This window comes from Arachis hypogaea, chromosome 16, assembly GCF_003086295.3.
Source record: "Arachis hypogaea cultivar Tifrunner chromosome 16, arahy.Tifrunner.gnm2.J5K5, whole genome shotgun sequence".
Taxonomy (NCBI): domain Eukaryota; kingdom Viridiplantae; phylum Streptophyta; class Magnoliopsida; order Fabales; family Fabaceae; genus Arachis; species Arachis hypogaea.
Window position 1 is genome coordinate 134,445,850 of NC_092051.1, and position 11,786 is coordinate 134,457,635.

Sequence of the window (11,786 nt, forward strand, 5' to 3'; positions counted from 1 at the left end):
TATTATTTTTAATAATTTATAGAAAATATTTATAATTATTATTTTTAGAAAATATTTGATTTTTAATAATTTATAAAAAATATTTATAATTATTATTATTCTTATTTATTATAGATATTATTAAATGTAATTTTCATTGTACTCTTTATATACTTTTGGACCATATATAAATTAGTGTAACAATGATTTAAACATATGTAGCTTAAGATAGTAATGTTTACTTAATTAGATTATACTCAGATGGTTATTACTAAAGAAAACATTGCAATATGTGGTAATACGCATTTTGTGGCGGTTTAAACAAAATCGCCGCAAAATGTAAAACAATAACTCACCCCGTAGTACATATAGCGGCGGTTTTTAAAAAGACGCCGCGAAATGCAAACCTAATTGAAATATAGCGGCAGTTCGAGAAAAACTGCCGCTAAATGTCGGCCTGATTGCGGCCCCAACCCTTAACCGCCGTTATATGCGCCGTAGGTTGTCGTTTTGCGGCGATTTCACACAACCGCCGCAAAATAACCGTCGCTATCTTAAGAAATTGTTGATGGCCATCATATATCATTTTGCATGAATCATTATTGCGTAATATAAATTTAATCATTAGATGACCTATATTCAAATCGGTGATGATATATTAATATATAGGCTAATAGCCTAGTACATGGCATGTTTCTCCTCCCTGTAAGATTTAATTAATTAAATCTGTTGAAAAATGAAATGACAGCATTGTACACTATGTCTTTGGCATTGACCCCCATAATGAAATCAACATGAGCATAGTCTTTGATAAACTGAACACTAAGCTTATCAACATCATGAAACTTTAGAGAATCAAGTAAAGTTTGCACATCAAGAACATCAGAAAGAGCATCTCGACCACCATAGCTGAGAAATAGAGGTAGGTCATGAGGGATATTAGATAGGTTGTAAATTGGAGGGGATGCTTTTCCATAGATTCTAATATTTTGGTCTCCTCTCCCATAATTAAACTTTGCCACAACCCCACTTCTAACAACTGCAAAAAATAGTTCACAAATATTTAATCATTGGTAGATTAAAATTCACAAATTATTTATGGTAGTATGTAATTACTAATGAACTACGACGTACTCTGGGCAAAGTGTATCAAATTCTTTGTTGATGTTGACTGAGGTTCATTCTTCAAGAATAGACTAACAGCTGAAGAATTGAGGCAACAATTATTACCTGAAAAAAAAATTGAGTGTAGATAGTTATTAAAATGCTATGTCTAATTCAAATTCATTACCATGCATTTGTGTATATTTAATTATTTATATTTAGGTTTTATATATTTTTTTCTAACAAAATAATAATTAACCAACAAAACTAATGAATATTTTATTATATAATAATTAGACTCCTTATATTCAAATAATCAAGTCTTTTAACACCATATAATCAAATTTCTTATGAATATAAAAAATTAGTTATTTCTGTTTTTTTTTATATTTCTATTGTAATTTTATCATAAATATAAATCTAATTTGATTGTATTATTTCTGAAGTTTTGTAATAAGTGTAAATCAAATTACTTATTTATAAAACTTAATTAAAAAGTCAATATATGATTATTTTATATTTAATATATCAAATAACTCATTTTTAGTGACAATGTAACAATTATTTTTTTTTAATTATTTCTATTCTATCCAGTGGTTGAAATCAAATTATCAATAGAGTATGGTCAAGGTCAAAACCTGTTATAGCAGTGAACAAGTCGGAACAATCAACTCCAGGCTGAGCGCAAAGTTGGTTGAGAAAGGATTGAAAAGGTATCCTATTAAAAAAATTAAAAATTAAAAATTAAAAATGCATTATACAACACACATAAAAGTTAAAAAAATATATATCTTAAAGGACAATAAAAAATAATTTTAAAAATTACTTTATTTTTTATTTTTTAATTACCTTGTACTTTATTTTGTGTTATTTAATCACTGTTAAAATAATTAAATAATATAAGCATAATAAATGTATAATTAAATTAAATTAAATAATTTAGATTAGTATGTCTTTAATATAATAAAAAATAAATAAATTATATTACATGCATGAAACGTGATAGAGTTGAAGTATACATAACCAGACGGCTATTTTTGTTTTGTTCTTAACTTCTTACCCTCTTGTACTGAATTCCGCTATCCCCAATGTTTTTATGAGCTATTGGGCAAAAGAGTCAAAGACAAAAACAAGGTCATTTTATCATCTGTACAATGTTATATAAGTTATATAAAATTCATAAAATTAAACAGGAAAACAAAATTTCTTTTATGCCCTTTACAATAGGTAGTTATATGTCATAAAAAGAAAGGAAAAAGTTAGAAGATCATCAAAATTTATTATTTTTTATTATTAATTAATTATTAATATTTAATAATATAAAATAAAATATATTATTAAATTAAAAAATTAAAAAAAATAAATTAATAATTAAGTGATAATAAAAAATAATAAATTCTAATAATATTAAGTTGGTTGTATTTAGTTACCTGATCAAGAAATAACCTAGCTGCAACATTTAATAGTTCAGTGGTCATATGACTCAAATAGGCTACTGGGCTCAATAATGCCGCTGATTTCAGTTTATTCACCAATTTCCCTTCCGAGAAGGCAGTCAAAGCTATCAATGTTCCCTGCCAAACATGCTCTTTAATTTCTAGTTCAGATAAATTTCCCACACAATACTATGGTTATTCTATGTGATTATTTATTCTCATCACGATATCCATGGCTGTTGTAATCATTTGTAAATTTGTTTCAATTAATAATTTGTGTCATTTTCACAATTCCAAGTACACTAAGTCACTAGTAACCGCCAAACTCTTAATAGTTAATAATTAAGATGAATAAATTAGTAATAAACAGAGTTATTTTGGTAAAAAAATTGTAATTATAGATTTTAATGAATGTGTAAAACTGTAAATAGTCACAATGATAGATGTAATTATAAACCGTGTTCTAAATATATTGTTCAAAAATTAAAAAATTTAATATATTAAAATTTAAAGTTTATATATTTTCAATGTTTTATTCACAATATCAATAAAAAGTGCCACATTGACAATACAAATTATAAAAAAATAATTTTTAAATTAATAGTATTCGAATTTTTATAATAAATTTATTTTTAATTGCTATCTAAAATATTTAAATTTAAAATAAAAATAATTTCGAATAAATAACTGATATTAATAAAAAAATTAACTCCATTACTTTTCAAAATAGGTAACAAAACTAAATTCAAAGTTGAAAGAGTTTAAATCTTCTAAAGTAAAAAAAAATAATAAAATAATAAAATAAAAATTAATTATTATTAAATTTATAATTTTTATAAAATATATATTTTATAATTATATTATATCCAAATTAAAATGACTTACTAAAATCAGTCATTAATATAAAATATACGTTAAAATATTAAATATATTTTAAAAATAAATTAAATAACATATATATTTATATAAATACATAATAATTAATTTTAACGTACAAATAATATTTTTAATATTTTATTGTTTTAATTTAATAATAATTAATTCTCTATTTTATTACTTTATTAACGTTTTACTTAAAAAAATCTGGAAGGAAGCTGAAGTAAAAGTAAGGAAGCAAGAAAGAAAGTAGGTGATGTAGTACCTGTGAATGGCCGATGTAATGAATCTTTTGTCCTGTTTGGTTGGACACATACTCCACAACAGCACGTAGATCATACCTACCCAGTTCTTCCCACGACCAATTCCAGTACGCCTGTGTTGTTATTCAGAAAATTAACATTAGGTTTAAACTATATTTTCTATTTTTATATTTGAGTGATTTAAATAGTAAGGCATTTAAATAATATAGTTTAAAGTTAAGAAATAAAAAGGGGAGAGAAAGAAGAAAGTAAACCGGAGTAGAAGGGTCCAATGAGATATGGCGGCGACTGAATCTGGTGCCTCTGGTGTTAGAAATCCAAACATCGAAGCCGTTATCAGCTAATATCAATGGCAGGTTTTGATCTGGACCGTTCAAAAGCCATGTCATCCCGTCCTGCACCCACGTATACATATATACTTTATTATTTATTTATGAAGAAGTATAGGAAGTCAATGAAATATGATTACAATATGTATAATGGAGGTTTAAGGATGTCCGATTCAGTATTAGAGATAATCATTAGTGTTATCTTTTTCTATTAGTTTAAACTTTTGAGATGAGTGATTTTATGTACTTGAATAGTATGGGTGATGTTCATTTTTTAACTCACAGTCTATTGGTTTTCTAGCGAATTTATTTATTTATTTATTTCTTAAATTCCATTATTTTATGTAATATTTATTAAGTATCAGTATAATAATTATATATAATTCAGATGTAATAAATATGTATTACAAATATTATGAATATTATATTATTATTATATAAAATAATTTTAAATATAATAGATGTTGTGTGTAACATAATCAATTGAAAGTAAAAGACCACTATATATGCATGGGACTAAAATATAGATAATTTAATAGATTTTTGATTAAATTATTATTTAATAAATTTTAATTATTAATTTTATATAAAAAATAATTATATATAAATTTTTACTAGAAATTATAGAATTTATTAATCAGGATAAATTATTTAAATAAATTAACTGAATATAAAAATTATTAGATTATCCTAAATAAGAAAAAATAATATTTTTATCCTTTCATTTTTTATATAAATCATGGGTCTACTATTAATTTTAAAAAAATTATATAAAACTATGATAATTATTACAATTCATGCATTGATATTCTGCAGTGTCTAAATTCTTCCTCTAAAGTCAGTAGCAAATTATAAGGAACTAAAAAAATTTAATACAACAAGAACAGAATTAAAAAATAGTAAAAATTAACCAAATTCAACTAATAATATAAATGCAAAATTTTTATATTTTAGATACGTAACTTTTAAAAATTTTAATATTTAAAATTCTTCTTAACTAAATTTTATCATTTCTCTAATAAGATCGGTCATTTGTCTACACATCTATGTACTATAAGTAATATTAGGGAGTTAATCTTTTTCAGATAAGATCAGTCAATTTTTTTAAAATTATTTTATTTATTTTAAATTTTAGACTTTAAATTATAAAATTTTAATTTTAAATTCTAAATTATAAACTCTAAATTTTAAATTGTTAAAATAATTTAACTTAAAAAGACTAATATTAATCAATTAAAAATTAATTTTCTATTTTCTATAATTTTTTCATATATTAGATAGATGTAACTCAAGAAGTTTGTGGTTCAACCTCGTTATTACTGCATAACGCCAACTGGTAATTTTAGTAAAAATCTGAAATTCAGTTTTCTGAATAGATAGAAATATAGAATATTATAAGTTTCATCCAAATGCACATTTGACCTTAGCTCGTATGTCTGAAACTATATATATACTTTTCAATAATAATTTGAACACGTATATCTTAATAAGTTCATATTATGTGAAATTAGTTATCGCGCTAATAACCAGCATTTTCCACAAAAACTAATATACATATTTACGTAATTAAACTTCACTTTAAAATAACTAATAATCTCACTAACATATTTATAATGACACACTTAAAATTAAACTCTAGCAAATACAATGCAGTATGATGTCAATTATATATTTTGCTAATAAAAAAATTTATGTGAATTGACACGTTATATATATGCATCATAGGCAAATAAAGAGTCGTAATAATTCAAGAATAATATATAGTAGGGTGTTTATTGTGTGCACTTACCACTAATATTCCATGCTGAATTATCACTGGCTGCTTCTTATTATTATTATTATTCCCATTGCCACTTCTACCTTCTGGGATTCTTTGGACGCTAAGAATGTACCCATCTGCAGTTGTAACCTCAGAAAAGAAGAAGAAGATATAATCCAATTAACGTTTACCAAATATAGTAGTTTCTTTCAAGTTAATAAATAACCTTTATGTCTCCCACAATTTTACCATAACCATCACAATTCACAAATATATACTACAAAACGTTAAAATTAACGAAATTTTCCTCCTTAAAAATATGTGGTAAAAAAACTCAACTTTAAAACACATGATCAAAGAACTAACCCTAAAAATATGTAGTCAAAGAGGTTTTTACGAAAAAATATCTATTAATGTTAGGAAAATATATTTTGTTAATTTTAATATTTTTGACATAAAAATGATCTAATTACAAAATTAAAAGCAGTATAAAAATTCAATTAAAAAAAATATATATAAAAATCTAATTATAAATTTGGTAAAATTATAAGAACTAATAAAATAATTAAACTTTTAAAGTAATAACATATTATTTTTAACAAAAATTAAAGACTAATTTGTTATTTATTAAAAAGAATTGTAGATGATTTAAAAGAAATATGAGATTGATTTTTTTTTTTGAAAAATAAATTTATTTAAAAATTTAATCTTAATACATTGTCAACATAAATTAATTTTACATATGCATTTAATTGTATAATACCACGTTAAAAAAAATAATTATCTTTTATATTAATTACATAAATAGTTATTTAAAAAATAAATATTATTGAATAATTAAATAAAATATTTTATATTATCAGTATATTAAAATTAATTTTTTTTATTTAGTATAAAAATTATTAAAAGATAATTCAAAATTTAAAACAAATGCAAGAAAAAACACTATAATAGGACATGTCATCAAAGTCATGTATTTGCATATTTGCATGTTACCCTAGGAAGGACAATGACATCATGGGGAAGGACAAAGAAATTTTAGATTGCACAAATGTTGTTTGGTTTATTATGGCTGCCAAAATTTAAGCATAAATTGATGAAAGCTGATTCGATTGATTTATTTTCACTATTTTAACATAAATTGATTCAATACAATGTGAATGGTGTGGAATCGAATTTACTAGATACGATTTACATGATTTAGATAAAAGATCAGACATACATGTATTGAAATTAGAAATAAGATATCTATATAAAATTTTTCTACTATCATTTTATTAATGTAATTTATCCTAAATTTGTCTATTTTTCAAACAATAATTTTATATATATTAATAAGTTATATATTATAAATTTGAATAAAATTAAAATTAATTATAAGAATTTGACTTTTATAATGTCTGAAATTTGGTTTGCTACATGTTTAACTAAATTGACTTTTATGTAGGCGAATTTCTACGTTTGACAATGGTTGAATAATGTTGCCGCTTGGCGCTTATAAAAAATGTCACCTAAAATCTAGGGCAACATTTTCAATTATATATCTAAGCTGTCGTAGTGATGTGCTATCATATAATAAGCAACGTTTTTATGGACATGTCTTTATTTTCTTAAGGCCTCTGTTGTGGTTCTTACTTGAAGTTCCTGGCACTTGTAACCATGAACAACAACAGAAGTGGCACATATGCCATCACCTAAGGAGCCACGGCTAGAGCCCTGTGCTCCTGAATGAACCACAGATGATGAAAAGAAAAATAAAAGCCACAGGGTAATAGCCAAGAGAGACATAATAATAATAATAATAAAGGTTTATTATTTTATGCTTATGAAGGTGTGGGGATAATTGAGTAGTAGAGAGAGAGAAGGGGGAGGGGTGTGTGAAATAATGAAAGAGAAATTAGGAGGACAAAGGAATGGGAAAACAGACTTCGTTTCTGATTCTCATGTGTTTCCTCTCTTTAATTTATAGGGTTTTTTTAAGGTCTAAAAGGATATGGTTTCTCTTTTCTTTGGGCGTTTTGGGAAGTTATTGAGGGGTCCACTAATATTTGGAACTTCTTCCTTAGGGCTATTGGTAACTCACAATGACTTAATTAGATTAGAGTTTAATAGATCAAAACTGTCCAACAATCAATGATTTTAAACTAAAATAATACTCCTTCTGTTTTAAATGAGAAGAAAATCTAGGAGTGAGCAGTTTTATTAAAATTTGACTAGTACTTAATTAATTAAAAAAATAAATAATTTTATATTATTAAATATAATTTTATACTATTAAAAATACTAATAATAATTAATTAATAGTTATAAATTACAAAATTTGTTGGCCTCCTAACACTCTTTTTAAATTAATTATCTCTTTCGTTAAATCAGTATTAATTTAAATAATATTTTTTGACAGTTAACTACTAAATCGATATTCGACAAATTTAACTGTTAACAAAATTTTTTTTAAAAATATTATCATCAAACATACAATTTTTAAATAATTTAAAAATATGACCAAAAAATTAATAAATATTATATTTTTTTGTAAATAACAAAAAAAACTTTTATATTCAGTAAACAAATTATTCATTAATTATATCTAAATTTTTGTAGCAATATTTAAATAAATATTTAAAAGATGCACAAAAAAATTTCGAACAAACTTTTATTTCTAATTTTTTTTTAAAATATGTGGTCATTCATAATAAAAAATTTCACTTGCAAAAAATTACTAAATTTCAAAAATAAAAAGATTTATTTTTCTAATAATAATGATTGTAAAAATTTACATCAAAATTTGATTGTTAAAATCATTTTTTAAATATATATTTAATATTTATTCTTTTTGTCATATTTTTAAATTTTTCAGAGAGAGTTAAGCATTAAAGTGATCTCTAAAATTGTACTTGATACTCAAAATGGTCCCTCAAATTTATAAGGGGAATGCTAGGGAGACAATGACTTACTTGAACAATATGAACAACGGGCCCTAGAAACTATCCCAATTAAATTACTAACATAAGTATACTCGTAAACACCTCTTTCCCTAAGTCCTAATTTTAATTATCTTAATTACTACCATCGTAATAATCCCATCCACACCCCCCCTTTTTTGACCCAACAGTAAAAATCTTTCCCCTTCCCTACCTTTCGAACACCATTCAGGAAAGGAAATGTTACCCTTCCCTCACCGCCATTTGAAATGGCATTGACGAAGGGGGACCTTCCCACATTAGCCGCTTCTTTTTCGCTGCAACCTGTCGTCCATCCTACCACCCGCGGAACCGACCATCCCCCGGCGCCTCCATTGTGAAGACGTGAAGCAGTATGCGAGCATCCGTGGCCCCGTCGCATGGAAGTCGCCCAGAAACCATCGGCGTTGTCCTTTACCCGCAATCTCCGTAGGTTATAGCCCTTGCATGTTCGCGTTGCTTGGAGTCATCCTCGGATACAACAAGAGAAGCCGTGTGCTGTGTTTCCCTTCCCAAATTGAAGGTCAGTAACCCGATAACCGTTAATTGAAGGTTTATATCTTCATAGTAACTTTTATCTTCTCGTTGCATAGAATAGTTTTGCTGCTTGCGAAAATTTCTGGGCCTGTTTGACTTCTCCAAGTGTTTGTGAACATATGGAAGTTGAAAGGAATAATGACACGTACATGTTTCTGAGCATCTGGGTTTTCACGTCTTGTTTTTTAATAGTTTACTGTATTTGGGTTTGTTTTGCCTCCGGGTATTAGTAGGTCAGCAATTCGTGTGAAGCACGTGCTATGAATATGTTGCTTTATGAGTTGTTTAACGAATCTAAATCGGATGGTCATTTTCTACATGAACGGATGGTTAAATATTTTTTACAGGTATTTGAAATTAGGTTGAGGATGTTAAATTTTTTTGTTCATTACAAAATCTAACCTAAAAGGCTGTCACAATTGAAAAATTGTTAAATTATCTGATTATGTATGTTTGATATTGAAGAGATAGGTGTGATAAATAAACCAGCTTTAGACTTTTAAAGCCGTGAGTAAGTCTATATGATTAGTCCCTTTGACACACCAGATCGAAATAAAAAAATGTGTTGCCTTGAATTTTTTCAAGTTAATTTGTCTGTTTGATTTTTTTAATACTTGCGGTGGGAAAATTATACTGGATGAATGGCTAAAGTTGAGCATTGTGACATGATCTACATGATTTAGGTAGCAATTTCTGATGTTGAAAATCGATGGAGCCTACCAAACTGGTTATATTAGGACTTGTTTTGGCGACTTATGTAATAAGAAGTTCAATTTTTAACAGCTATGCTTCCAAGGTCCTTGTTTAACTAGATTTTTTTTAATTGCCCATGTACCCTTACTGCAAACGACTGTGGGTTTTATGCTGTTGATTTTCATATGTTTTTTTTTTTAAATTACAGCATGGATAGTAATATTACATGGTTCATGGATCCTTGGATTAAAGCAAACATATTTGAAATTTGATGGAGCCTGGACTTGATATTTTAGTATTCTTTTTTTTATTTGTTTCTAGTTCATTTGATTGACCATTAATTTCAATAAATGATGGATGTTCAATTTTGTAAGAAAAGATGGATGAAAAAATGTTACATTCTCTACATCATTTAGGTAGCAATTTCTGATGTTGCAAATCTATGGAGCCTACCAAGCTGGTTATATTAGTACTTGTTTTGGTGACTTACGTAATTAGAAGTTCAATTTTTTACAGGTATGCTTCCAAGGACCTTGTTTAACTTGATTTTTTTAACTGCCTATGTACTCTTACTTCCCACGACTGTAGGTGTTATGCTGTTGATTTTCACATTTTTTTTTAAATTAAAGTATGGATAGTAATATCACATGGTTCATGGGTCGTTGGATTAAAGCAAACATGTTTAAAATTTGATGGAGCTTGGGCTTGATATTTTAGTATTTAATTCTTTATCTGTTTCTGGTTCATTTGATTGACCTTTAATTTCTATAAATGACGGATGTTCAATTTTGTAAGAAAAGATGGATGCAAAAAATGTGACATGATCTACATCATTTAGGTAGCAATTTCTGATGTTGCGAATCTCTGGAGCCTAGTAAGCTGGTTATATTAGGACTTGTTTTGATGACTTACGTAATTAGAAGTTCAATTTTTTACAGGTATGCTTCCAAGGTCCTTGTTTAACTTGATTTTTTTTAACTGCCTATGTACTCTTACTGCACACGACTGTGGGGTGTTATGCTGTTGATTTTCACATTTTTTTAAATTAAAGCATGGATAGTAATATCACATGGTTCATGGGTCGTTGGATTAAAGCAAACATGTTTGAAATTTGATGGAGCCTAGGCTTGATATTTTAGTATTTAATTCTTTATCTGTTTCTGGTTCATTTGATTGACCTTTAATTTTTATAACACTACAAGAAAATAGGCCTATGGCCACGCTTTTGTGAGGGTGGCGATTGAATAGAGATTTGGCCACGTTTTTTCTTGCCACGCTTCAAAAACGTGGCGAAAAGGGTCAACGGCCACGCTTTTGAAGGGTGGCAATTGATTAGAGAAACGGCCACGTTTTTTTCTGCCACGCTTCAAAAGCGTGGCCTTAGAGAGAAACAGGGACGTTTTAAAAGCGTGGCAACAGAGTTTCATTACGGCCACGCTTACAAAATGTGGCCATATCCTGGTCCTCTTTTGGCACGCTTTAAAAGCGTGGCTAAAAGGTTTTTAAAAAAAAAAAAAAAAACCAGACCCGGCCCCCAACCCGGTCCCCAACCCTAATCGAGCTACCCTTTTCGCGATCGAGCTCACTCTTTCACCCTAGTCACTCTTTCACCCTGGCTACCCCTGGAGGAGCTCACATCCCTGCCGTCACCAGAACCACCCTCGCTGCGCCGTTAGCCTCCGCTCCCCCTCCGCCTCGTCTCCTCGTCACTGTTACCATCATCCTTACCGTCAGCGTCAGCATCAGCGCCAACTCTTTCAACCGATTCCTTCCAAAAGCGAATACGACAAGGGACAATGTGGGAAGATGTCGGAGCTCGGAGGCGGCAACTGTTTTCCGCGTCTCTTGCT

General features: G+C 27.6%; 1 protein-coding gene across 1 annotated transcript; it reads right to left on the reverse strand.

The window, feature by feature from the left end:
• Window positions 1–695: 695 nt before the first annotated feature.
• LOC112755109 (triacylglycerol lipase 2-like) lies at window positions 696–7,534 on the reverse strand. The gene is made up of 9 exons (XM_025803013.1): window positions 7,382–7,534; window positions 5,777–5,896; window positions 3,913–4,053; window positions 3,661–3,771; window positions 2,514–2,657; window positions 2,144–2,184; window positions 1,722–1,801; window positions 1,114–1,209; window positions 696–1,018 (listed from the first exon to the last, which is right to left on the reverse strand). Exons 1-9 carry the CDS (start codon window positions 7,532–7,534, stop codon window positions 696–698), a joined length of 1,209 nt encoding a protein of 402 aa, XP_025658798.1.
• Between the last annotated feature and the right edge of the window lie 4,252 nt (window positions 7,535–11,786).